This window comes from Panthera tigris, chromosome E2 (assembly GCF_018350195.1).
Source record: "Panthera tigris isolate Pti1 chromosome E2, P.tigris_Pti1_mat1.1, whole genome shotgun sequence".
NCBI lineage: Eukaryota > Metazoa > Chordata > Mammalia > Carnivora > Felidae > Panthera > Panthera tigris.
In genome coordinates, this window is record NC_056674.1 from 48,577,874 (window position 1) to 48,605,327 (window position 27,454).

Here is a 27,454-nt window from a genome sequence, read left to right on the forward strand (position 1 = left end):
TAACAGACCTTCATTTCGTGAATGAATAGATGAGGAATGCCCATCCCCCACATAGATCAAACTTTTAAATCTTTATCTCTGAATAGGTGAAGAAGCTCATTCTCTCGTTTATGTCCTTGCCACTGCAAGTGTGATCTCCCTGCAGCAGTGTAGATATCAGCATCTATGGGAGCCCTTTAGTATTCAGAATCTCGGGCCTCACTCCTAGACCTACGAAATCAGGATCTGCATTTTAAGATACCAGGTGATTCCTTAAAACTTACACTTTGAAAACTATTCAGTCATTCCCATTCGTCCTGATAGTAAATAAATGAAAAATCTAAGTCCGTTTTATAGATTATATATATGTTAGTATATATTATATATATAAATAGTAAATAAATGAAAAATCTAAGTCCGTTTTATAGATTATATATATGTTAGTATATATTATATATAAATAATATAAATATATATTATATATAAATATATAAATTATATATAATATATTATATAATGTATATAAATTATATATAATATATAAATAAATATATTATATAATATAAATAAATACATATTATATAATATATATAAATAAATATATATTAAATAAATATATAAAAATATAAATATATATTAATATATATTACATTTTAGTTTTGAGAGCTAGAGAGAGAGCACAAATGGGGGAGGGGGAGAGAGAGAGAGAGAGAGAGACACACAGAATCCAAAGCAGGCTCCAGGCTCCCAGCTGTCAGCACAGAGCCCGATGTGGGGCTCAAATTCACAAACCATGAGATCATCACCTGAGCCGAAGTCGGAAGCTCAACCAACTGAGCTACCCAGGCACCCCGATGGTAAAAATATTTTAGGTGCTATGGGAGAATTAGAATCTAGGACTATGTATTTCCAAAATGAAGTATTTTAGTTGTACTCTCTTGAGCTCTGTTAGCTTTGTCATGTCCCAAGAGGATCAACCAGTGTTCTACTGCAGATGTGTGTAGTACTTATTCTTACCTGCAGGCCTATTTGCTTAGGCCAGAATAAAAGGTTTCTTAAAATACACAATTTGGATGTTGTATTGAGATACCTTTCCTTCTAGTACATAGTTGACATTAAAAGAGGAAAATATCATAGAGAACTGGATAATTAGCTGAATAATTCAAGTAGAATGTTCAGAACAATCTGACTTTTGGGCCTCAATGATTTCTCTTCATGTGTATTGACCCAGTTGTTGGGTGAATGAAAATAAATTAAAAAAAAAAAATGTCTCTAGGGCCACCTGGGTAAGCTTCCAACTCTTGGTTTCAGCGCAGGTCAAGATCTCATAGTTTGTGAGTTCAAGCCTTGTGCTATTAGCTTGGAGCCTGCTTGGGATTTTCCCTCTCTCTGTCCCTCCCCCTCTCACTGTTGCTCTATCTCAAAATAGATAACACATACTTACATATATACTATATATATATAAATATAAACTTAAAAAGTATATATGTTTTTAATTCTTTCACTAGTTAAGGTGCTATCTGTTGGGGTCAGGTGTAAGGCAGGGTAAAGATAGGAGTCAGAGGCTAAAAATTTTAGCAGTCAAAGGCTTTATTTGGGAACTAAGGTCTCCGGCAAGGTTCCATGACTCAGGGAGAGAGAGAGAGAGAGAGAGGAGTCAGGGAAGTCGCCCCCAAGTGTGGTGGGGTGGGGTTTTTAAGCTGTAGCGGTTCCGGGTTTAGGTCCGGGTGGGCCTTTTTCGCATCAGGTCGTGCTGTCGCTCGGTGACTGGTTGACCTCCAATTCGTTCTGGCACGCTACTAGGGGCTTTTCGTTGGGTTGCGCTGGCAAGATGGACGTCCCCTCTACTGTGGTTCCAAGGACATCCTAACACTGTCTTAATAGTGACAACTCTGGCAACATAGTGAAGTTATTGAGACTACAACCAATATTACTTTTATTTTTAAAGTATAATGTGTACAATTTTGGCTTTCCATTTTAATTGTGGTGGCACACAAGTCTGACCTATTTCTCAGATTGTTTAGGCTAAATATGCTATTTTGCATCAGAGCCAATTTGCATCAGAAAAAAATTGCCCTTAGCTGTCTTAATCTTTGAGTGTCTCGGTGTCTTCAGGTGTTAAAAGCAGGTAATATTAGTAACTCCTTGTAAGGTTGTTGTGAAGATCAGATCAAAAGTTTAGATCAGTGCCGGTTGCATCCTAAACGCTCAACAAATGTAAATAAGTAGGATGATGATTAATGAATCACTGTGAACTGGGAAGTTAATTCAAGTGATTTTTTTTTTTTTTTTTTACTGGCTTTTGAGCTTGACCTTCTTTTTGTATAGAATGCTCTTTTACATATAAAAGTAAAATATTTCTGCAATATCTTTAACCCAGTTAAGACCAGACCAGCAGCACAACTTTATTTATATTCATGTGTTTGGATATATGAGTTGATGGAGGTAATAGTGTAGTGGTTTAAGAGTATGGACTTTAGGAGCACCTGGCTGGCTCAGTGGGTAGAGCATGACTCTTGATCTCAGGGGAGCTGAGTTCAGGCCCCCCACTGGGCATAGAGCTTATTAAAAAAAAGAAGAAAAGAAAAGAAAGAAAGAGTTAAACACATGTGGGTTTGGATCATAGTTCTGTAAGTTACTCTTCTGAGCAAACTTGGGCAAGGCAGTTACCTCATCTGTAAAGACGGATGCCAGTTGACCTGCCTCACATGTAGTTGAAAAATCAAGGGGAACAATCTGTGTGAAATACAATGCTTCACATATAAATATTTACTATTATTTTTCAAAGGCAAATTGAGGACCAGATACCAACTCAATCGTCCCTCTTCAAGTACTGAATCTTTCACACCAAATCCAAGAAGGTCTGACAAAGACAAGTGTAACCATGAGCACAACAAATCAGAATCTTTTAAGTCTGAAAACCATTCTGCGCCTAAAATGAACACAACAGAACTGTACAGCAAAAGCTGTGACCTCTACCAAACATGTCGCCCGTTACCCTTATTAACCAAGTCAACTATGAGGACTTTGCAAACGAAAATGTCGGCCTCCAGAAATCAGTCACGTGACGTACTCCAGTCCCTTCTTTCCCCGCCATTGCATCAGCCGATTTAGAGCCGCCTTCCTGGAACCCGACTAATAAGCTGATTCGTGCTCGTGTTGATTGGCATGATGACTGACCAATAAGTGTCCCGGACAGGTAAGCCATGGCGGGGCACTCTCCATGGGCGCGCTCTGATTGGGCAGGGCCGTGCGGGTTGCGGTCCGGCGTGGCTCCGGGCGGGTGCAGCTGCTCGTCTGCAGGAACAGGTAACCGCGAGCTCTGGGTGGTGGGCTCTGAGGGAGGAGTTAGGGGCGACGACCTTTGAGGGAAGCAGACGGACCCCGGACAGTTCTGAGGCGCCGCGAGAGCGGCTGGGTCCTGAGGCCTGAGAGCTCAGTTGCCCTAGCGGGTCTCTGGGCCAGGCCTCGCGAGGCCTCTGGAACCGGAGCCTGAGCTGGAGTCGGTGCGGGCAGCCGCCTGGCTACAGCGCAGCGGGAGAAAGGCCTCTTGTAGACCCCTGGAGCGCCGAGGGTGGAGTGGCCTCGGGTGGCCTTGCCGAGGACCAGGACCTTGGGAGGATCACGGTTGCCATTGACTACCCGCCCAAAGCTGAGGTTTTTTATGTCCCCCGGTTTTAATCCCCTAGGGGCGGGCGAGGATTTGGGGGTGGTAGTGAGGGTGGTCTGGATGGTTGGAACGTCTCTTGTGAGCCATTTCCTAATTTCTTAAAATTAGCTAAGTAGCTGATCCTGGTTCAGGTTCACCTGGAAGCACTTTCTATGCCCCATCATATTCAGCTATTACTTTGTCGGAGTCTGTATTTCCCGGTGTGCTTTAAGTTCACTAACAGTTTGCTGCTAAAGGATTATACCTAATCCTGAAGTACTTATTTAGCAACCATTGTACTAGATGTTGAGGATATACCCCTTTGGTGAGCAGAAATTAGTCATGATTCTCACAGAGGTGAAACTTCCAGCCTGTTGGGGACATGGACATGAAACAAGCAGTCCAATGCGTGTGGAAGTTATGAAGGAAGACACATGGAGCTACCAGAATAAAATAAGGAGAATCTGGTCAAGGGGAAGCCTTTCTTAAATAAGTCTCTGCAATTGATAATGTCAAAAATGAGGAAACAAGTAGGAAAATGGAAAGAGGAGTAGGGTAGACATAAAGAGCACATTGAAAGGTCCTGTGGCTGGAGCCTCAACCAAGGGCCAGTGTGATTTAAGGTACTCAAGACCTTCACAGCCCTGTTTGGAAGTGGAATCTGAGGACCATCCTTTTTGCTACCTCTGTATCTCATACAGCCTTCTAGTATATTTATACTGAATAAATAAATTTGTGATGGTGACACAGTTTTTTTGTTTGTTTGGTTTTTTTTTAGTAGTCTCAGCCTCCATAGAGCTTATTGTCAATATATTGGATCGTTACATCATTTTGCAGTTATTTCTGTATGTGACTGTCTCCCTGTTGAGGGCAGAGAGTCATTCTTCTCGATTCCCAGCACAGTGTGCATTTATGTAGGTTGAATGAGTGAGCAAAATGGAAAATTTATGTGTCCTTTGTAATTCAGTTTATTTACCTCAGGTAGCCCATTTAGAGAAGGAGCAATGAACATTCTGAAACTGTGCTGTTGCTCAGTCAGAATTGGCACTCTACGTTCATGTTTGCCACCATTACGATTCAGTGAGAGCCATGATGAGGAGGGACGAGGAAGAATATGGTGTGACAGAGTTTCTAAAAACCCTAGCCTTGACTCTCAGCATGGACATAAAAATCCTTATCTATGGGCGTTTTATTCAGCTCTTTGCCTCTTTCAGCCAGTGTTTCACCATCTTTTTGCCCAAAGGGCTTTTGTTTGAGTAATGAGTTGATTGAATTGTGAATAGATCAGTTGAAATTGTGTTTAAGCATAAATCTGAGTCACAGTCTCTTGTTCACCTTGTATGTCTTTATTTATATTTATCATCCTTATACGAAGGAAGAAAGGCCTTTGTACTAAGTGACTTAAAGTAATAGCATCCATATTCCTATAGGGCTTTCCAGTGTACAAATTGCTTCCCAAATATAGGATGGCTTTTGAGTGTCACGATACCTGGGTGGAGTAGGCAGAGTAGATCCTACTTTTTTTACAAAAAAGGAAACGAGTCTTATTTAAGGTTAGAGTTGGGTCTTGAATCCTAGAGAGTTAGCTAATGTCGGTGAGATGGTTCCCATTTTTTTCCAGATGCCCAGTGCTGCATGGCCCTACAGCACTATGCCAGTGATTGGTACCCTCCACTAAGGGCTGTCACTTTTCCCTAACCTGCCTCTCAGAAAAATCATAATAGGCGTGAAAGAGTTTTGAAATTGTAAAGTTGTTTTATTTCCCAGTTTCTCTTCTGATTCCCTTTCTTTTTCCACTGGCTCTGAGCTCCACTTCCTCAGTGTGGCTGCACCTTCCTCACTCCCTAGGAATCTAATAGGTGGGAAGGTCGCAATCTACCAGTTGTGCTGGGGGTGCTTAGGCTAGGTGGGGGTAAGTATAGTCCTACTTGCAGGCGGTCCCAGGTGTAGCCAGGCCCATCCCCAGGTCCACTGTGTTGCCACCAGCCTCCCCAAGATGGTCAGACCAAACCCAGAGACCCTGGCTTTAGGGATAATAGGATTTTGCATGATTCTAGGCATGTAGATGAACAGAGCTGGAAGGATCCTTAGAGTTCATCTCATATGGACCCCTTTTTCTGTTGGTGAGGTAAAGTAACTCCCTTAAGGACTTGAAGCTAGGACTGGAACCCAGGTCTCTTGAGCATTCCCCCAACCCCAGTGAGCTGCTCTGCTGGACCATAAACCATGACGTTTTTATTCTGATTTCCTAATTCCTGGCCTAGGCCATGGCAGACGTTTGGTGTAAATGAATACGTGAAGAAAGCACTCATGCTCTACTTGATGTGTTGGTATATTGAACCTTTTGAGGTTGGCACAGAAAGGAAGAACACGTGGGCCTGTTGCCTGCTGCTGCAGCAAATTTTGTTTCGATGATGATTTTAGCCTTGGATGTTACAACATAGAGGTTTTAGGATCAAACAGCTTACCGGTAGGATCAAGCAGCTTACCGGTGTCCTGCTTTGACTTGGCCTGAGAAGCCAGGAATCTTGTGTAATGTCTGCTTGTCTCTTAGTTTCATTTCTCCTAATTTTACTTTATTTTTTCTTTGGTTAGTTCCATAGGGTTAGTTTCAAGATGGACTCAACTCTAACAGCAAGTGAAATACGGCAGCGATTTATAGATTTCTTTAAGAGAAACGAGCACACTTATGTTCACTCATCTGCCACCATCCCATTGGACGATCCCACTTTGCTCTTTGCCAATGCGGGCATGAACCAGGTAAGGGTTTTTTGCTTTTTCATGACAGTTTATTTATTTACTTTTATTTTTTATTTTTATTTTTATTAACATTTATTTATTTTCTTTTTTTTTTTTGATTTTTTTTTTAATGTTTATTTATTTTTGAGACAGAGAGAGACAGAGCATGAACGGGGGAGGGTCAGAGAGAGAGGGAGACACAGAATCTGAAACAGGCTCCAGGCTCTGAGCCGTCAGCACAGAGCCCAACGTGGGGCTCGAACCCACAGACCGTGAGATCATGACCTGAGCCGAAGTCAGACGCTTAACCAACTGAGCCACCCAGGCGCCCCAATATTTATTTATTTTCAGGAGACAGAAAGAGCGCAAGTGAGGGAGGGGCAGAGAGAGAGGGAGAGACAGAATACGAAAAAAGATGCAGGCTGTGAGCTGTCAGCACAGAGCCTGAAGTGGGACTTGAACCCATGAACCGCGAGATTATGACCTGAGCCGAAGTTGGATGCTTAACAGACTGAGCCACCCAGGCGCCCCTATTTTTTATTTATTTTTTAAATGTTTGTTAAAAAAAAAAAAAAAAAAAAAAAAGAGGTTAGAGTGGGAGAGAGCCAAAGCTTAAGAGACTCTTAAAAACTGAGAACAAACTGAGGGTTGATGGGGGGTGGGAGGGAGGGGAGGGTGGGTGATGGGTATTGAGGAAGGCACCTTTTGGGATGAGCACTGGGTGTTGTATAGAAACCAGTTTGACAATAAATTTCATACATTGAAAAAAAAAATGTTTGTTTATTTTTGAGAGAGACAAAGAGCCAGAGGGAGAGGGGCAGAGAGAGAGAGAGAGAGAGAAAGGGAGGGAGAGAGAGAATCCCATGCGGGCTCCATGCCGTGAGCATAGAGCCCAATGTGCGGCTTGAACTTGCATACCGTGAGATCATGAGCTTAACCCAAACCAAGAGTTGGACCCTTAATAGACTGACCCATCCAGGCACCCCTATTTATTTTATTTTTTTACAATGAGAGAGCACATGCATGCAAGGGGAGGGGCAGAGGGAGAGGGAGAGAGAGAATCTTAAGCAGGCTCCATGCCTAGCATGGAGCCTAACTCTAGGCTCAATCTCATGACTGTGAGACTATGACCTGAGCCAAAATCAAGAGTTGAAGGCTCAACTGACTGAGCCACTGAGACGCCCTCACTTTATTTATATTTTTAAGTAAGCTCAATGCCCAACATGGGACTTGACCTCCTGACCCTGAGATCAAGAATCACATGCTTTATGGACTGAGCCAGCCAGGCGCCCCTAGTCTGTAAAGTCTTGCTTTTATTTTCTGCTAAGGAAAAAGCTGGGTTTTATTAGTCATTGGCTAGGTTAATCTTGCTGAGCTCTGAAGAGACTTTTTAACTCAGCTATTGTCATTCTCCTTCAATCCTCCATTATCCTTGTTTGTTTGTTTTTTTAATGAGTTCTTCACGATTCTTTCAAAGCTTTGCATTCATTCCCATTCTGAACCATGCAGCTTTACTGATTTTTTAAAAACTCTTTCTTGAAGCTGCAGCCACTGATGCCAGTTTAGATCCACTGCTGAAGAAACTATTAGTAGGATTTATGTTTGGGGCAATTGAACTATAAAATGTAAAAGATCATTTGAAAGCTTTATTGTGATGTTGAAAACTGTTTACCAGGCTGATTATGGAAGTGGATTCAGGTTAGATAGTGCTCTCAGGGTTTTCCTTTGGTGGTTCTTTTGGAGCCCTGCTTAACACAGTGTACCCACTGGCCCTTAGAATGTGTCTCACTCTGGGTAAAGGATAAGTTGACATTTGCTTTTCTTTCTGGTCTCTTTCCTGGCATGGAAAGTTAGAGGCAATGGGAACATTTTCCATCTTGTATAACGTTAACTATGAAATTATACAGGTTTTCAATTATATGTGTAAATCTTTTGTATACACTTGGGATGGGGGCACTGATTTTATGTGGACTTGCAAGGTGATTGGTTTTCTGGAACACTGGAGAGGTTCTTTTCTACTCAGGCATTCCTAGGCATGGGTTTTGTCTTCTCCCACATGTGCTGACTATACTTGGGAGAAGAACCATGAGAGTTCAGTGTTTCTAAATGTTCTATGAATAACAGTGATTATTCCCCTCTATGTAGCACTTACTATATGCCAGGCACTGATCTATGTCTTTTATGTATGTTGACTAATTTGATCCTCACTCTGTACTGAAGCACTCACAGCTCAAGTAAATAGCCCAAGCTGACATAGCTGGTATGTGCTGGAGTGTGGATTTGAGCCTAGGTAGTCATTTGCTTAATTTTTGTTCTGTACTGTCTCTTAATCAGAGATATCTTTTTTTTTTTTTAAATGTTTATTGACTTTTTTAAGAGAGAGAGAGAGAGCGCAAGTGGGGGAGAGACAGAGGGAGAGGAAGACACAGCAGGCTCCAGGCTCTGAGCTGTCAGCACAGAGCCTGACGCGGGGCTCGAACTCATGGACCGCGAGATCATGACCTGAGCCGAAGTCGGACGCTTAACCGACTGAGCCACCCAGGCGCCCCTTAATCAGAGATATCTTAATGGTTGTTTTGCTTCTTTTTTTTCTTTATAATATTTTGAAACAGTATTTATTATACATCTGCCCTTTTTCAGGTACTAGACTAGGTGCTGGATATACAAAGATAAGTAATAATAGTTATTGTTTTTAAGAAGTTCATGGTCTGGGAGCACCTGGGTGGCTCAGTCTAAGTGTCTGACTTCAGCTCAGGGCACAATCTCACAGATGATGAATTTAAGCCCTGTGTTGGGCCCTGCGCTGACAGCTCAGAGCCTGGAGCCTGCTTCGGATTCTGTGTCTTCCTCTCTCTCTGCCCTTCCCCCACTCATGCTCTGTCTCTCAAAAATAAATAAACATAAAAAAAAAAAAAAAGGAGTTCATGGTCTAGTTCAGAACTGTCTAATGGAATTTTCTGCAGTGATAGTAATGTTCTATATTTGGGCTGCCCAATATGGTAGCCCCTAGCCATGCGTGATTATTTGTTTAGATTTTTAATTAATTAATTTATTTTTAAAAGTAATCTCTACACCCAGCGTGGGACTCGAACTTAACAACCGTAAGATCAGGAGTTGCATGTTCCTCTGACTGAGCCAACCAGGCGCCCCCATGCATGATTATTGAGTTAGTGTGACCGAAGAACAGAAATTTTTTGTTTTTAAAAATTCTAATTAGTTTCTAATTATTTCATTTTAATTAATTTAAATTTATAAGTAACAAGTGACCAGTGGTTACCAAATTGGACAGGTCTAGTGGGAAAATAAAACTAAGTCACATAGCAATGATACATCAAATTATAACTTGATAAATATTCAGGGCAAATAATATCTTCTGTCTAAACATCCAGTCATTCATTAAATGTGCTGATTTTACTCCCTTAATAGGTCTCCATTTTTTTCTCCCTTATCACCTTTACTATTGAGCCAGCACATCACTTTGTACTCTTTTATTTTTCTTCTTTTTTCTTTTTATTCAATGTTATTTTAGAGAGAGAGAAGGAGAGGGGCAGAGGGAGAGAGAGAGAATCTTAAGCAGGCTCCACGCTTAGTGTGCAGCCTGATGCAGGGCTCAGTCCCATCCCATGACCCTGGGATTGTGACCTGAGCTGAAATCAAGAGTCGGATGCTCAACCAACTGAGCCACACAGGCTTGCTGACTTTTTTTTTTTTAAAGTAAGCTGTATGCCCAATGTGGTGCTTGAACGGGGAAGATGAAGAGATGAAGAGTCGCTCACTCTACCAACTAAGCCAGCCCAGCACCCCCAGCACATCAGTTTTAGAATAAGTTCTTCCAGAAAGATGTAAGTCCTGACCACCAGAGACTTGTGAGGAAGCACAGGTTTCCCTACATCAGCCTCTGGCTGTTATCACACATCCAGGAGGCCTTTTCCTTGTGTAGGTGCTGTTACTGGCAGTGGTTGGGACCGTTAGAGAACTAGGACAGGGACAAGCTGCTTCAAGATCAGCTGCCTCTATCGCAGCCCTGTCAGGCCACCTGCCTCAGAATTTTCCCTATTCCAGGCTAATTAAATTACAAACTGAACAGTTCATGTGTGGTTTCTTCCTGCCAGCCTGATAGAGCTGCAGCTCCTTAAAGGTTGAAACGTTCCCCTTTTTTTTTTTTTAGTTCAAACCCATCTTTCTGAACACTATTGACCCATCTCACCCGATGGCAAAGCTGAGCAGAGCTGCCAATACCCAGAAATGCATCCGGGCTGGGGGCAAACACAATGATCTCGATGATGTGGGCAAGGATGTCTATCATCACACCTTCTTTGAGATGTTGGGCTCCTGGTCTTTTGGAGATTATTTTAAGGTAAGCTCAAAAAGGAGATCAGTTTGGGGTTTTGAGTGAAATGGTCATTTCCATTGAAGGAAATTGGTTCTAATTTTGCTTGTTTTAAGATATGAAGTGTCATTATCCAGGAGATTCAGGAGTGAAGGGCATTTATTAATACTAAGACTTCCTGGAAGCAGTGCCTATCATTTGATTTCAATTTACATTTGGGTGTCTCCTATAAATTGATCCAGAATTTGGCTGTGTTTACAGTGAAGGTGTTATAATTTCATATTTGTGTTCCTAAGGATCTGGACTTTTCCTACTCATACTAAATGGGTTTTGGTTTGGCCACACGACACATACTTCTTTTTGTTATTTTGTAGGAATTGGCATGTAAGATGGCTCTGGAGCTTCTCACCCAAGAGTTTGGCATTCCAGTTGAAAGACTTTACGTTACTTACTTTGGTGGGGATGAAGCTGCCGGCTTAGAACCAGACCTGGAGTGCAAACAGATCTGGCAAAACTTGGGGTAGGAACGCATCTCACATGTTGAGGGTGTGGAGGAATAAAGTGATTCCTGACTCAGTGCCAGAGACGGGTCTTAGGTCTTGGAGTGCATTGCCTTTTCCAGTTTTGGGCTGTGCAGTTTGAGGGGGAGTGGGGAGTGACTGGGAGCAATTCTTCTTTGGTGCATTCATCGCTTCTTACTAGATTTACTTGATCATTCCAGTGTTCAAAGCCTGTATATATAAGTCTCTCATTGTTTTGCTTTTTATATATTTTTAGAAATTGTGCATAGAGTGCATATGTTGTAAAAATTCACACTACAGTACATAGAAATGTGAAAAATAGGAAATAGAAGATCCTTAAGATTAATCAGTGTTAATAGTTTGATGCCCCATGTATATAGTCTTCCAGGCATTTGTTTGTATTTCTGTCACCCTGTGTATATGTGTGTGTTTTTTTCAACACACTGGTTTTCTTCATATGAAACATGTTATTTCTTATGGAAATGGAATGGACTCAAACAGATCGAGGACAAAGGAAGTTTGTTTGTTTGTTTATTTTAAGTTTATTTATTGATTTTGAGAGAGAGAGCACAGAAGGGGCAGAGAGAGGGAGGGAGAGAGAAAGAATCCCAAGCAGGCTCTGAACCATCAGCTTGGAGCCTTATGTGGGGCTCGAACTCATGACCTGTGAGATCATGACCTGAGCTGAAGTCAGACACTTAACTGATTGAGCCACCCAGGTGCCTGGGTTATTTTATTGTATTTTTTTTCCCCTTTAACGTAATATAATTCTAAAGAAAAATCACGGAGCATGAAAGTTGATGTGACAGATGAGCAGTATGTATTCTACGCTTTGAACTTAATAGGACTTATGAGGTGCAACATCAAGAGGAATCTGAAAATGGGGTGACATACCTCCTGTAGACAGCTGGCATGCCTATGTCTTTGTCTCATTTTTTTTATTCTTTTACTTTAAGTCTTAAAAAAGAGGCATAGCTTTTTACCATGCTTAACTAGTGCCACTTCTCTGTTTCATTCATTCTGTCATTTATTAACTAATTACTTTTACTCTACGTATGTTATTCCAACCCAGCTTCCCCTGGTACTTGGTCTGAAATCCCTACTTGGTTAGACGTTATGTTCTAAGTGTACTTGGGACATTTTGGGCAGTAATGCATGGGAACCTTACATACTACTCTTGACTTTGGAGTCCTGTTTTGCTTGGCTTGTGTATGTCCAGACTCTGTTTGTCAAGCAAGCACAGTCATTTTTTTTTTTTTTTTTAAGGAGGCTTCATGCCCAGTGCAGAGACCAGTGCAGGGCTTGAACTCACGACCCTGAGATCATGACCTGAGCTGAGATCAAGAGTCGGATGCTTAACGAACTGAGCCACCCAGGCACCTCTGCAAGCACAATCTCTTTTGAGTGCACTGTTATCTAGTGGCTCTCAGCAGAGTCCAATATTTTAGAAATATTTTGATCTTATTAAATTCTTTTCGGTATCATCTTAGGGTGAAAGACTTGACTACGTTGGGGCCTAGAGAAATGGCTTGAAATACTCAGCAGGGTTTTTTGTTTTGTTTTCTCAGCAGGGTTTTAATTTTTTTTAATTTTTATTTTTTAATGTTTATTATTTATTTTTGAGAGAGAGACAGAACACGGCCAGGGAAGGGGCAGAGAGAGAGAGGGAGACACAGAATCCGAAGCAGACTCCAGGCTCTGAGCTGTCAGCACAGAATCCAATGTGGGTCTCAAACCCACAAACCATGAAATCATGACCTGAGCCGAAGTCAGACACTTAACTGACTGAGCCACCCAGGCGCCCCGGTGTTTTAATGCTTATAATAACTGTCATACAGGAAAGTCATTTCAGTTTTTAAAACAAAGGAACATTTGCAAGGAAAAGATTTGCTTAAATTCTGATCATATTCAGCATGGATGTTTTCATTTTTATGTGTTCCTTCCTATGCTTTATCCATACCTCTGCTTATTTTTATGTAGTTATGATGGCAGCCTATGTGTATTTTGTATTCTATTGTAGTCACTCTTGAGAAGAGTCATGTTCTGCATCTTCAGGCTCAGCCTTAGTAATTGCCAAAGAGTGGGTCTTTTTTTTTTTTTTTTTTTTTTTTTTTTTTTTTTTTTTTTGTTAATAGAAACGCATAAGGTCTTTTCATGGTGGGTGCAAGTCTGGGCAGAATCCTTGTCATTGGTTGTAACTGTGCTTGTCTTCACCACTCTGCGCAGGCTGGATGACTCCAAAATCCTGCCTGGCAACATGAAGGATAACTTCTGGGAGATGGGTGACACAGGCCCCTGTGGTCCGTGCAGTGAGATCCACTATGACCGGATTGGTGGTCGGGATGCTGCACACCTCGTCAACCAAGATGACCCCAATGTGCTGGAGATTTGGAACCTTGTGTTCATCCAGTATAACAGGTGGCCTTGGGGTCCTGGACTGTATCTGCTAATAGCAACGCCTTTCCTCAAGCCAAATAGAGAAAGAGGAACTTGGAGCACAAGGCTGTCTTCTCATCTTCATCTTTCGGGACAGTGGAGTGGAGCTAAAGCAGGCACTAAAGGCATCAGGAGAGCCTGATGACTTTATTTATTTATTTAGATTTTATTTTTGAGGTTTTCCCTCTGATCTCTGAAACAGAGCAGAGATCTAATCTTTTATAAACTAGTTTTATTCCACATAGTACCTGCTTAAGGACTGACTATTCCTGTAATGTCATTTTTGTGGTAATTTGCACTGCTGTGTTAAAGTTCATTTCCTTGAAGCTCACCTTACTCTGTAATAGACCCCTGATTACTTCTTCCCTTTTTCCCTCTACTCCCCTCCTCCCACCAAACCAGGCAGAGGATAGTGGCAAATAGTCACAGCCTGCCATCTGTGCTTTCTGTAAATGAGTTTTAGCCAGCAGGGAGGGGTGGCACCCAAGAGTGCTTGTTTCAACTTCCTTTTTCTCTGGATCATGCAGGGAAACCGATGGCATTTTGAAACCTCTTCCCAAGAAAAGCATTGACACGGGGATGGGCCTGGAGCGACTGGTGTCTGTGCTGCAAAATAAGATGTCCAATTATGACACTGACCTTTTTGTTCCTTACTTTGAGGCCATTCAGAAGGTACTGGTCCTATCGCAAACATTGCAAACTTCCCTGGAGGCTGGGCTGTTAGGCTGGACAGTTAGCAGTACTCTCAGAGATAAAATAATCATGTGATTTGCCAGCTAAGGGTCCCTGTGACCACCTGCCAACTTAATCATTAATCACCTGAGGCTCTAAGCACCAGGTGGTGTAGTTTGTTGAGTGCAGGGGCCTGGCTGGAGGCTCTTTACTCCTGCTGTCACCTTTCTTGGTGTTATAAAGTCTGGCAAGAGGGCCAGCCTTTTTCTTAATGCCCACTCAGTCTTCTCAGAACCTTCTGGCGCAAGGCAGTGCCAGAAGCTCTGCTTCCTAATGAGCTGCCTCCTGGTTTTTACCTGTAGGGCACAGGTGCCCGGCCATACACTGGGAAGGTTGGTGCTGATGATGCCGATGGGATCGATATGGCCTATCGGGTCCTGGCTGACCACGCCCGGACCATCACCGTGGCACTGGCGGATGGTGGTCGACCTGACAACACAGGGCGGGGGTGAGTGAATTACACATATGACAGGGTTAGGACTGCCACTGTGAGTTTGATGACTCCCTGTGAAACTGAAAGCCGTACTTTATTATTGTTTTCTTTGTCATTTCGGTAGTTGGAAGGGTCCCTTTATGTTTTTTATGGATTAAGAGAGCTCTGGCTCAACAGTACAGAGTTGCCACTATATTAAATCTTTGGTGCTAAGTACAAGATGTGGTCAAGATTGTATTTCAGGCTGTCTGATAGGATATTGGCAAGGTGGGATGGGGTAGGTATTGATTGGCCCTGGACAGCTTTATTATTGACAGGGAGGACTTGGAATTGTGGGCATCAGCCATCTGGGTTGTACCTGCCTCCATTTCTGGGTCAGCAGAATGTGGTAGAAAAACAAACTGGGGTTACCTCAGGTCACCCTTAATGCATATTTGTGGGTATATTCCCAAGTTTTCTGCTGGACTGTGTTAATGACCTTGGCACATAAAAGAAGCAGTCTTAGAATAAAACAAAGTCTCTGGAAAAGAAAGACAAAAAGCTGGTCATGTTGCTTTGGATAGAATTCCAAAAGCTCCATTACAAAATGCTTAGCTGGGAAGGTTGTCTAGAGGAGATGGGCTTCTGCCTCTTACAGGTATGTGTTGAGACGAATTCTCCGCCGGGCTGTTCGATATTCCCACGAGAAACTCAACGCCTGCAGGGGTTTCTTTGCCACATTAGTAGATGTTGTTGTCCAGTCCTTGGTAGGTATATCTCCCTGCTTACCTCTTTTTTCCTAATGCACACAGCTTAGAGGGATGGGGTGAGAAATCATATACTGCTAATGAGAGTTTTTAGGGGGGGGGGGGGTCATAGAATGGTCTCTCTTTGTTGTGCCCACATCTCTGTTTCCTCTTTGCCAGGGAGATGCATTTCCTGAGCTAAAGAAGGACCCAGATATGGTGAAGGACATCATTAATGAAGAGGAAGTGCAATTTCTCAAGACTCTTAGCAGAGGGCGTCGTATCTTGGACAGGAAAATTCAGAGCCTAGGAGACTGTAAAACCATTCCTGGTAAGGACCAGTTTGTTCCTTTTTTCATCCAGCCTGGTTCATCTTGCCAGCAGAGGCAAGCCCTTTTTCACAAATGACAGCGGAGTCTGTGTCTCCAAGGGCTGTGGATAGCTTGATAACGCTGCTTTTGGTATAAAATGGTGTTTACAGTAAAATTGTAAAAGTATTATGTTATTGTGGCAAAGTATTTAAAGAACACAGAAGTAAAAAATGAGGATTCTTTTTCCTAAACTCATTTTTCAGAAGTAACGATTCTTAAGAGTTGTATAACTATTCAGAGCTTTTATCTGTTTGCATACAAACGTATGTAGGGGTGTGTGTGTTTTCCAGCAAAAATGGGAACATATGGTATATACTGTTTTGCAACTTGCTTTGTGTTTTACTAGACTGGAAAATTAATTCAAAAAAACTTTATTTTTTTAACTTTTTATTTCAGTGTAATGGACAAGGGGAAAGCCTGATGAATTTCCACAAACTGAATACACTTGTGTTCAGATTAAGAAACAGAACTTTTGGGGCGCCTGGGTGGCTCAGTCGGTTGAGCGTCCGACTTCAGCTCAGGTCACGATCTCGCAGTCCGTGAGTTTGAGCCCCGGTTCGGGCTCTGGGCTGATGGCTCAGAGCCTGGAGCCTGCTTCCGATTCTGTGTCTCCCTCTCTCTCTGCCCCTCCCCCGTTCATGCTCTGTCTCTCTCTGTCTCAAAAATAAATAAACGTTAAAAAAGAAAAAAGAAAAAAAAAAAGAAACAGAACTTTTACTAGGAGACCTCTTGTGGTTCCTCCAGGTCAATTCTGAAAGATTTGATGGATTTTCTGACAAGTGCACAGAACCAATACTAACTTGCCTTGTCTCCAATTCTTTTGTCACTGCCTGCATCCTTTGGGAAGGGCTTGGGATGAAAAGGAAGAGGCTATGTCGTTTTTTTTTTTTAATTTATTTTTTTATTTTTTTTATGTTATTTTAGAGAGAAAGAGCACACGCGTGTGCACTCATCCACAGGGGAGGGGTTAGAGAGAGAGGGAGACAGAGAATCCCAAGCTGGCTCCACGCTGTTAGCACAGAGCATGACTCCGGGCTCAAACTCACAAAGCTCGAGATCATGACCTGAGCCAAAATGAAGAATTGGACGCTGAATCAACTGAGCTACCCAGGTGCCTCTGTCTGCATCATTCTTACACAATTCTTTTGTGTTGTGCAGGGGACACTGCGTGGCTCCTCTATGACACCTATGGCTTTCCAGTGGATCTCACTGGACTGATTGCTGAAGAGAAGGGCCTGGTGGTAGATATGGATGGATTTGAAGAGGAGAGGAAACTGGCCCAGGTAAAGAACTTGGGGAGTGAGCAGAAAACCCAGCACGAAACAAGGCAGGACTTGGCTGCAAAGCAAACAAGGGTTCCTTCCATTAAAGTCTTTGAAAGTCTGTTTTTCCCAAGACCACTGCGTGTCAAGTAGGGGCTCTCCAGCCCAGGGGGATATTTGGTAGTGATGTATGAAGACAGTTTTTGGTTTTTGCAACCGAGGGTGGGATGGTACCAGTGTCAGGTGGGTAGAGATCAGGGATGCCGCTCAACATCGTACAGTGGACAGCCCCCCAGAGCACAGAATTCCCTGGCTCCAAGTGTCGGTAGTGCCAAGATTGAAAAACTCTGTTCTGGAGCTTTATATTGAGCATAGTTTAGCGATTTTTGAGTCCTTCAGAATTCTTTTTTTCCACATTAAGGCAACTTCTGTTTCTTTCTCATACTGGTAGCTGAAATCACAGGGCAAGGGAGCTGGTGCGGAAGATCTCATTATGCTGGACATTTATGCTATTGAAGAGCTCAGGGAGAAGGGTCTGGAAGCAACAGATGATTCCCCGAAGTATAATTACCATTCGGATTCCAGTGGGAGCTATGGTATGTTACTCTGCTTACTGTGCTTACCTCGGGTAGCTTTTGAGAGGGGTCTCCATCCAGATTAGGAACCGAGGATATCTATTGTGGCCTCTCCTGTCATGCTGTGTAGCCCTGCTCTGTGATTTTATGCTAGAGTCCCTTGGTGATTAATTTTCTCTTTATTTTGGAATAATTATAGATTCATAGGGAGTTGTGGAAACATTTACAGGGACAGTCCTTGTCCCCTGTACCCAGTTTCCTCTAATTGTAACACCCTGCAGAAAACCAGGAAATGGCCACTGATACAGCCTTTAGTGGCTGTTGAATTTTGCATCAGGACAGTGGCATTTTAAAGTTACGAAATCAAAAGAAATAAACAGGTAATACATAGTTCCTCTTTTTTGCTCCAGCAGAGATACCTAAATGTATCCAGGCAAGCCCACAAAATGAATACATTTTTTGTGAATTGACCTTGGGAGTAGGGGATTTATTACTACTCCTAAATACTTACCAGACTTGCTAGATTTCTGCTCAGTAGCTCAGAGTTAGAGTGACCAGAACTATCAAAGTTTTACCTGGGAACTCCTCAGTCCCAGTTACCTATTCCCTGTGACAGTGGGTCACCCTACTGGGTGTTACATTCCCTGGTGTGAAGCCCTTTTGTGGAGTCTAATGGACTTGCTTGTAAAATAAAATTAGACACTTAGGACCTAAGGAGAGCTTGAGAAATAGAATCGAGCAAAAGCCAGCTAAGAGCATGTGAATGAAGTCATTGACCCTGTTTTCCCCTTTCTGTGCAGCATTTGAGAGTGCAGTGGCTACAGTGATGGCTCTGCGCAGGGATAAGATGTTCGTGGAAGAAGTGTCCACGGGCCAGGAGTGTGGAGTGGTGTTGGACAAGACCTGTTTCTATGCTGAGCAAGGAGGGCAGATCTATGATGAAGGCTACCTGGTGAAGGTTGAGGACAGCGGCGAAGACGTGAGCAAACAGTTCTTCCTTGTCAGCCAGGAAGGGGAATCCAACCGAGGGCTGGGCCTGGACGCAGTGTTGCTTTTCTGGCTCCTCATAATCCTGGCATTGCGGAGCAGACATGACCAGTCTTTGAGTTGCAGTCCGTTGTCAGTGTCTCTGAAGCTGAGGCAGGTGCCTCTCGTACCACTGACTTCATTGCCATTAGGTCCCCTCTTAGCAGGATCCCTGCAGTTAGGCTGCTTGGTTGATCCTGGGTCCTCCCAGCTTTCCTCATGAATAAGAAGAGGGCAGACATCTTGCAGAAACCTTGGCCTCTAGCTCTGCCAGTGCAGACTCTGTGATCTTGGACGAGTTTCCTAGTCTCATGGGCTTGACGTTCCTTATGATGGCTTTAAATTCCCTAAGATGCTCCTAAAGGGAACATCTATGTATCTGTGAATATATATGCATATATATGCACATATATAAAGTGGTCTGTATATTTAAATGGTAAATATAGGTATTGTTAAACCTTAAAAACAAAACCATTATTTTACCAGGAAAAGTGAGTTTATTGGGGAATAGCAGAGAATGGCGACTTGGGACATGCAAGCTGTGGCAAAACCATAGGCAAGTCCAACAAACAAAGAAGAGGAACTGATATTTTATAGACAAGAAGGAGGAAGAAGTTGGGAGCGGTTGTTTAAAGGAAAGTCCATGAGAGAAAATCACGAATTTGGCGTGTTGATGGTTTCTCACTGGCAGAGTTACAGGGGTAGTTGATTTCTTGCAGGAGATGCAATGTGCATCTTCCCTTGTTAGGGCCTGTAATTGATGGTTCTTTCCTGTTGAGGATTCCCAGTTGGGTCTGTAATTGACAGTTCTTTCTGAAATTGATTACTGCTCCTGATCCTAGCTCCCTGGCTCCACTTTAATGAGGTTTCTCCTTACTAGTTTTTGGTGTATAATAGTGCACGTGTATATGTACAATAAGTACAACGGTATTAACGGTGCAACATGTGTATAATGGTATATACACACTAGTAAGGAGGGTCTTAGAGAATGTGTGTGTAGGATGTACTATATATAAAAATATATAAGATTTGGATTTATTTACTTACTGGTCTCCTGGACTCCTTTTAGAAAACAGAGTTTACAGTGAAGAATGCTCAGGTGCGAGGAGGGTACGTGCTGCACATCGGGACCATCTACGGCAGCCTGAGAGTGGGGGACCAGGTCCGGCTGTTTATTGATGAGGTGAGTTGTGTTATGCTAGTTGGCACTAGACCTGATTAGTAATCCTGTTCCTTTTTTTTTTTTTTTTTTAATTTAAATTTCAGCTTTATTGAGGTACAGTTGACATATAACATTCTAAGATATTAAAGTGTACATCATGGTGATTTGATACACATTATGAAAAGTATTCATCTCCTTTGGCTTTAAATTGGTCTATCATTGTTACTCCTAAGTGAAATTGTAAGTAGATTATTATAAATCGGGTGCAGAAGTATATTTTATGACGGGTGCAGCAGCAAGTTATTAAATGTGTATGTTCCCAAGTCAGGTGACAGTGATTTTTATTTTATTTATTTCTTATTTTAGAGACAGAGAGAGCAGTGTGAGCAGGAGAGATGGACAGACGGGGAGAGAGAATCTCAAGCGGCCTCCATGCTCAGTGTAGAGCCCATTGTGGAGCTTGATCCCATGACCTGAGGATCATGATCTGAGCTGAAATCAAGAGTCAGATGCTCAGTTGAATCACCCAGGCACCCCTGATTTTATTTATTTTAATTTTATATATTTATTTTAAGTAACCTCTGTACCCAGCGTGGGGCTTGAACTCCCAACTCTGAGATCAAAAGTCAAATGCTCTTCTGACTGAGCCAGCCAGGCACCCCAGATGACAGTGATATTAGTTGAGACTTACGGACTTGTTTCATGGATTGCCTTTCTCCAGATTAACCTCAAATATTTCTTCAGGATCCTGAAATTCTGTATTAATTAGGAAATAGGTTTTGTTTGTGTGACAGAGCTCCAAAATAACAGTAGATTAAAACAAGATAGAAATGTGTTTCTCACCTCAAAGTCCAAGCTGATATAGAGGCTCCGCCCCACAAAATCATAGAGCCCAGCTATTCCTTGCTTGTTTGTCTATCATCATTACTGGGATGTTGCTCTTGATTTCATAGTCCAAGAAGGTAGCCATCAGATCCATTTCTAGGCTAGGAGTGGGCAAACTTTTTGTGTAAGGTTCCAGATAGTAAGTAATTTTGGTTTTGTGAGCCATATGGTCTCAATCACAACTATATACTTACGATATTGTAGCATAAGAGCACCATAGACAATATGTAACCACATGGGAGTGGCTGTGTTCCAGTAAACCTATTTGTAAAAATGAACAACAGGCTAGATTTGGCCCACAGGCCGTAATTTACCAACTCTTGTTCTAGACAGTGGGAAAGAGCAAGGGGAGGGCATGTTCCTTCCCTTTAAGGGTGTGCATCATACCTGCTTACAACCCACTGACCGGAATTTATTCATATGGCCACAGTTAACTGCAAGGGAGTTTGGGAAATGTAGCTCTTATTCTGGGCAGCCATGTGTCCATCTAAAAATGCGAGTAGTCGGGAAGGAGAGAGCAGGTATGACTAGCACACCTCTCCACCAGCTGCCTCTGCCCTTCACAGCCCCGACGGAGGCCCATCATGAGCAACCACACAGCTACTCACATCCTGAACTTCGCCCTGCGCTCTGTGCTCGGGGAAGCTGACCAGAGAGGCTCCCTGGTTGCTCCTGACCGCCTTCGGTTTGACTTCACTGCCAAAGGAGCCATGTCCACCCAGCAGATCAAGGAGGCTGAAGAGATTGCTAACGGGATGATTGAGGCAGCCAAGGTAGGTGTGTGTAAGCTCTTGGGTCATGAGCCTTGCTTCTTCCCTCACTTTCCCTCCGTGGAACCTTCTCAGCAGTACAGATGCCCTTCCTCTATTGTACATACCCTGCCAAGCATGCACATTTGTTTGAAGCAGTGATTGTCAGCCACACTGGGTGTAGGGGCAGTAGTGGTATCCTGCAGAGCAGCCTTAGGGCCCCTGGGGAGGGGGCAGAGGGAGGTTTTTGCTCCACCCCCTCCTTGGGACAATCAGAGCTCTTCTGGTTTTGTCTCCTTCTTATGTAGTGCATCCATGTAAGATTTGGTTCACAGTTGAGCAAAATAATTGGAAATTCCCATTTTGATCCCCTTGACTTTACATGTAGTGCCTTGTATCAGCAGGCTCAGGGCATGTGATGGGTAGAGCCAGGATTAGACTCCCAGAATCTTGCCTGCAAGACCACAAGGCCACACTTTCCCTGCCACTGCCTGCTGCACCTCCAGAGAAGATCTTTTCCCAGCTTTTTTCTGTCTTCTTTCCATGGCAGCCTGTCTACACCCAGGATTGTCCCCTGGCAGCAGCTAAAGCCATCCAGGGCCTGCGGGCTGTGTTTGATGAAACCTATCCTGACCCTGTGCGAGTCGTCTCCATTGGGGTCCCAGTGTCCGAGCTGTTGGATGACCCCTCTGGTCCTGCTGGCTCACTCACTTCTGTTGAGTTCTGTGGGGGAACGTGAGTACATCAGGGGGAGCAGTGGATGGACTCACTTTTGGTTAATTTGGTGCTACCCTTGGAGGATGTGGGTAATAGGCTAGACCCACTCTTATTTTTCTAAGGTTGGCATGAAGTTCTCAGAAATGTACTTGCCAAACAGCACTCCCAAGAACCTTAGTGTCTTGTGCCCCTGTCAAACCCCTTGGTGTCTGATGTTGACATTTGCTGGGTTTGTGATGAAATGTTCTTCCTAGGCTGGGGAAAAGCATAATCTTAACACTTATAGTTGCTTGCTCTTGTGTCCTGGGATGATCCTGACAATGCGGCCTATGAATTCAGGATTCAGGAAGGCCATGGAGCGGTCACTACGTTCCCCAGCTGGTCCTAGCTCTTCTCCACTGCTGGGCCTTCACTTAGCTTCCTTGGCCAGCTTGAGCAGCATCTGGGGGTTAACCCCATTGTGTCAGGGCCCCTGAGTCAGGCTCTGCTCAGCTCAGCCAACCCAGCTCAGGTTGGCTTGGGAGAGCCACTTGTTTGTTCCAACTTGCAGTCCTCTGTAGCCCTTGGGGTCATTTTGGGATGGTGTGGTGGCCTGGGAAGCTCCTGCTTGCACGGGAATCTTGTCCAGAAGAACATTCTTAAGGTCATGATGGAGCCCATCCCGGGCCTCCTGCTAGCCTCAGGCAGGTAGGGAACAGGTGAGCGTATGGAGGAAGGGATAGGGATTTGGGGCACCACATTCCTGGCCCTCCTCTGCCCAGCTGAATCAGGCTTTCAGATGAGTCCCAGTCTGCTTTAATGCCTCCTTAGATATTCTTTGGAGCACAGAAAACTGCATGCAAAGTCTTTATACCACTCTCTCAGAATGACTGAAAGTTCATGAGCTCAGAGTTTGAAGTTCTCTGAGCAATTGGGGAATAAAACCTATTTACGGCGGGGTGGGGGGAGGGTGGCACCTGGATGGCTCAGTCGGTTAAGCGTCCGGCTTCGGCTCAGGTCATGATATCATGGTTTGTGAGTTCAAGCCCTGCATAGGGCTCTGTGCTGACAGCTCAGAGCCTGGAGCTGCTTCAGATTCTGTGTCTCCCTCTCTCTCTGTCCCTCCCTGCCTCGTGTTCTCTCTCTTTCAAAAATAAATAAACATTTAAAAAAAATTAAAACCCCCAAACCTATTTACAGGGTTGTGGTGAGATTTTAAAGGTAATCCTCCAATATTCTCAGCTAGTGGCAGGGATAGAAGAATATAGTTTATGTTCCAAAGAGGACCAAAAATAATGAATGTAGAGCCTGCCAGCAGTAGCATTGTGTTGGGTGTTAGGGATTACAAAGCACTTTTGTTTGATTTCCTTTGATTTTCATTGTAGTCCTCTGAGGGAGAATTATCCCCCATTTTACTTAATGTATTTTTAAAAAAATGTTTATTTATTTTTGAGAGAGAAAGAGCACAAGCAGGGGAAGAGCAGAGAGAGAGGAAGACAGGACTTGAAGCGGGCTCTGTGCGGACAGCAGAGAGCCCAGTGTGGGGCTTGAACTCACGAACTGTGAGATCATGACCTGAGCTGAAGTTGGGACGTTTAACCGACTGAGCCACCCAGGAGCCCCAGATTATCCCCATTTTATACATGAGAAAACTGAAGCTCAGAAAGGTGGTGTTTTGCTCAGTGTCGGAGTGCTCTTAGCCCCAGACTTTCCTGGGCTTCCTGTCTGAGCCATACCCTGAAGTCAACTTGAAGGGCCTCTTCCCACTCTCCCCTCGAGGGAGGTTCCCTGGGACCTCAAAGACCTCAGGTCCTCACCAAGGGCAGATGTGGTAAGGACCGGGGTGCATGGGCTTTCTTGTCACCACGGACTTTATGTTCTGCCATTCAGGCACCTGCAGAATTCGAGTCACGCGGGAGCTTTTGTGATTGTGAGTGAAGAAGCTATTGCCAAGGGCATCCGGAGGATTGTTGCTGTCACAGGTGCGGAAGCCCAGAAGGTGAGCACATCAGGCTGGTTCGTGGCTTATACGAACAAGGTAGGAAGAGCCCAGTCTGTGAATTAGGTAGCTGGTTTTGTAGCTGCTGCATTCAGAATTGGAAGTACAATGCTACCCCCCAAATGTCCTCTGGTTACTCCTATCTGGCAGAAGACAGCCACCACCACACGAGACTTCCTAGCTATGTTGTGTTTGATCTTTAAAAATATATGTAAATTCTGCTATTTGCTCCATAGCATATCTGTGTCTAGAAGGGTAAACCATGATTTTGCTGTGGCTTCCAGTGCCCCCAGCCACTTCCTGCCATCTCCCTAAGGGTCCGTGCCTAGTTTGAGATGCACTGTGTACGGGGATAGTGGCCCTGGGGGTGGGGCTGTAGCTGGTGCCTGATGTGTGCTGAAGCTTGAGGACTGATCATTTCATTGGGGTGAGAAGGCCTCCTAACTCAGGAGTTCTTGTTTATCTCCTGAGCCTGAGTTAGTGCAGCCTTTCTGCTGGTCAGACCGGTGAGGAGGGTGCTCTTTTCTGGGGTACAAGGCTGCCAACACATGCTCCTTGGAGGACAAGAAACTTCTGGTGTCCTGGGGATGTGATGTTCCATAGCCTGCCATCAGTTGCCACAGTTGTTTCCAGACAAGAGTGAAGCTGAAAGTTACCTGACTGGGAGTTTACAACTCTGATTGTCTCTGTGCAGGCCCTCAGGAAGGCGGAGAGCTTGAAGAAATCTCTCTCTGTCATGGAGGCCAAAGTGAAGGCCCAGACTGCGCCAAATAAGGATGTGCAGAGGGAGATCGCTGACCTTGGTGAGGTAGGTGCGGCCTCCCTCCTCAGGCCCTGCTCAGTGCCAAGTGCTAGGCCAGATAAATCACACACTCCCTGAAGAATTCTCAGATCCTGGTTCCCAGTGGCCCTTGAACTGACTGCTGTTATCTGGCAGCCTTGCAAAGGGGACTCCGTGGATCCTGGTCTGTGGACCCCTGGCATCTGCTTGCTGCCCCCATTGCCAATGGCAGAGCCTGTTCCAAGCATGAGTGGGCAGCAGTGTTGAGGGAGTTGGGGGAGTGGGTACCCACTATTTCCAGGTCTCCTCATGTCTGTTAATAGGTGGGGGCTTCCTGTGAGCCCATTACAGGCTGTATTCACTGCTTGGTAGGGACCAGCGCTTATAGGGGGTCCCAGCCCTCCTTATCTGCCTCTTTCTCTCTTGCCCTACTTGTTACATCTGCCGTAGTTGCTCATAAAGTGACCTGGTCTTAAGGCCAGTGGATACCTTTTTGTTTTTTGTTTTCACTCTCCTCCTAGATAGTAGTCAGGGAAGACTTTCCTAGATAGTAGTCAGGGAAGACTTTGGTGTTGAAAGACAGAAGGGTGGGATGGACTTGGGCCTCACATCCTAGTGGTCCAGGTCCCAGTGGTGTTCTGGTTCTCGTTGCAGGCCCTGGCCACCGTAGTCATCCCCCAGTGGCAGAAGGACGAATTCCGGGAGAATCTCAAATCCCTGAAGAAGATCATGGATGACCTGGACCGGGCTAGCAAAGCCGATGTCCAGAAGCGAGTGAGTCCCACAGTGCTGGTGGCTGAAGGGAGCCGGGAGGATTCACCCAGCAAAGACTGTGCAGACCGCTGTCTGGGCCTTTGACCTCAGGCCTCTCTTCTGGACTTCCTTGCAGGTGTTGGAGAAGACAAAGCAGCTCATTGACAGCAACCCCAACCAACCCCTTGTCATCTTGGAGATGGAGAACGGCGCCTCAGCCAAGGCAACGCAGGGGCTGGGACTGCACGTGCTGCCCTGTGCCTGTCCACTACTTGTCTCTTCTTGGGGCCTCAGCCCTCTGGTGGCTGGAGTCTGAGCTTTGTGGCTCTGAGTGGAGTGGTTGCCTGACAGCCTGCTCTCTGGGATTGAGGTTAGGCTGAGCCATGGAGAGACCTGGTGGCTGTGGAGCTACAGCTCCTGAGATGGAAGGCAAACCTCAGAGCCGGAGATGTGGGCAGGGCCTTGTTCTTGGGGCCTTCTCCGTGAGTCTCCCGGGACTAGCACCTGCTCTTAGAGGGGGTAGCAGTCGGGGGTGCTCTGAAAACTGATCTCCACAGGCTCGCTGCCCTGTGGAGAGCGTGGCTCCCCTTCCCGAGGCCACGGCCTGACAGCCGGTTTCCCCACAGGCCCTGAATGAAGCCTTGAAGCTCTTCAAGACACATTCCCCTCAGACATCTGCCATGCTCTTCACGGTGGATAATGAAGCTGGCAAGATCACGTGCTTGTGTCAAGTCCCCCAGGTCAGCACACCCTGCAGCCCTGTGCTGTTTGTCGTGGTATTGGTAGCTTTTCTGAGGAAGCTTGCTTCTTAGAGTTGTTTGCCAAGACCCTTGTGTGTGGCTGCAACCAGTTAGAAAAGGCCATTCTCCTGGCCACCTGTTTGTCACCTCCTCCAGCACTGCTACCCTCAGGCCTTGTCCTAGGGGCTGTGTGTAACTGTGCTGATACCCGGCTTTGCGCTCTGCGTGCCTCACCCTGGCTGCGGGCTGGTCTCTATCGGTAGCAGCACCCAGGCAGGTGGGAGTGGGTGTCTGTGGCTCCCCCATCCTTTTTATTTTTGTCCCTTCTCCATGTCTCCCTCAGTCTCATCCTCTGTCCTGACTCCCACTTTTCCTTTTTGTCTTCCAGAATGCGGCCAACAGGGGCCTGAAAGCCAGTGAGTGGGTACAGCAGGTGTCAGGCCTGATGGATGGCAAAGGTGGTGGCAAAGATGTGTCTGCTCAGGCCACAGGCAAGAATGTGGGCTGCCTGCAGGAGGCATTGCAACTGGCCACTTCCTTTGCCCAGCTCCGCCTGGGAGATGTGAAGAACTGAGTGGTAGGGGCAGCTTCCACTGGGAAGCATCCTTCCCTCACCCGATGCATCCGTCCAGCCAACTCTCCATCTGCCACGAGGACATGTGAATCTGCCCTCCTAACCCAGCACTAACTGGAACTCACCTGGGAGCTGGCCCGTGACTCAGTGCCCACGTTAGGTTTCTCCCCTGAGCCCTACACACCAGCGCCATCTGTGTAAAACCACTACCCCAGGATTGCTATTTATCACTGTCATGCTCGTGTCTGTAGATAGAGTTCTTTGTAGGCCTGAGGTTGTGGGTCTACAGGGAGGAATCATTTTTGCTGCAGAGAATAAAAGGACCATGTGCAATACT

At 44.7% G+C, this 27,454-nt stretch overlaps 1 protein-coding gene across 3 annotated transcripts; it reads left to right on the plus strand.

Annotated features, from left to right (window-relative positions):
• The first annotated feature begins 49 nt into the window (after nt 1-49).
• AARS1 (alanyl-tRNA synthetase 1) lies at nt 50-27,452 on the plus strand. Of its 3 annotated transcripts, XM_042970704.1 has the most exons (22): nt 50-244; nt 2,768-3,178; nt 6,224-6,388; nt 10,536-10,724; nt 11,072-11,217; nt 13,445-13,636; nt 14,182-14,326; nt 14,689-14,834; nt 15,457-15,565; nt 15,725-15,875; nt 17,074-17,198; nt 17,629-17,773; nt 18,553-18,731; nt 19,848-19,961; nt 21,392-21,598; nt 22,125-22,309; nt 24,161-24,269; nt 24,964-25,077; nt 25,705-25,824; nt 25,940-26,026; nt 26,430-26,543; nt 26,932-27,452. In XM_042970704.1, the coding sequence occupies exons 3-22, from the start codon at nt 6,245-6,247 to the stop codon at nt 27,115-27,117; spliced, it is 2,907 nt and encodes a 968-aa protein (XP_042826638.1). In that variant the 5' UTR covers nt 50-244; nt 2,768-3,178; nt 6,224-6,244; the 3' UTR covers nt 27,118-27,452. The 3 variants fall into 3 exon arrangements, with proteins under 3 accessions (XP_042826638.1, XP_007074943.2, XP_015398146.2); XM_007074881.3 differs by lacking the exons at nt 50-244; nt 2,768-3,178 and adding an exon at nt 3,210-3,288; XM_015542660.2 differs by lacking the exons at nt 50-244; nt 2,768-3,178 and adding an exon at nt 3,388-3,636.
• The last annotated feature ends 2 nt before the right edge of the window (nt 27,453-27,454 follow it).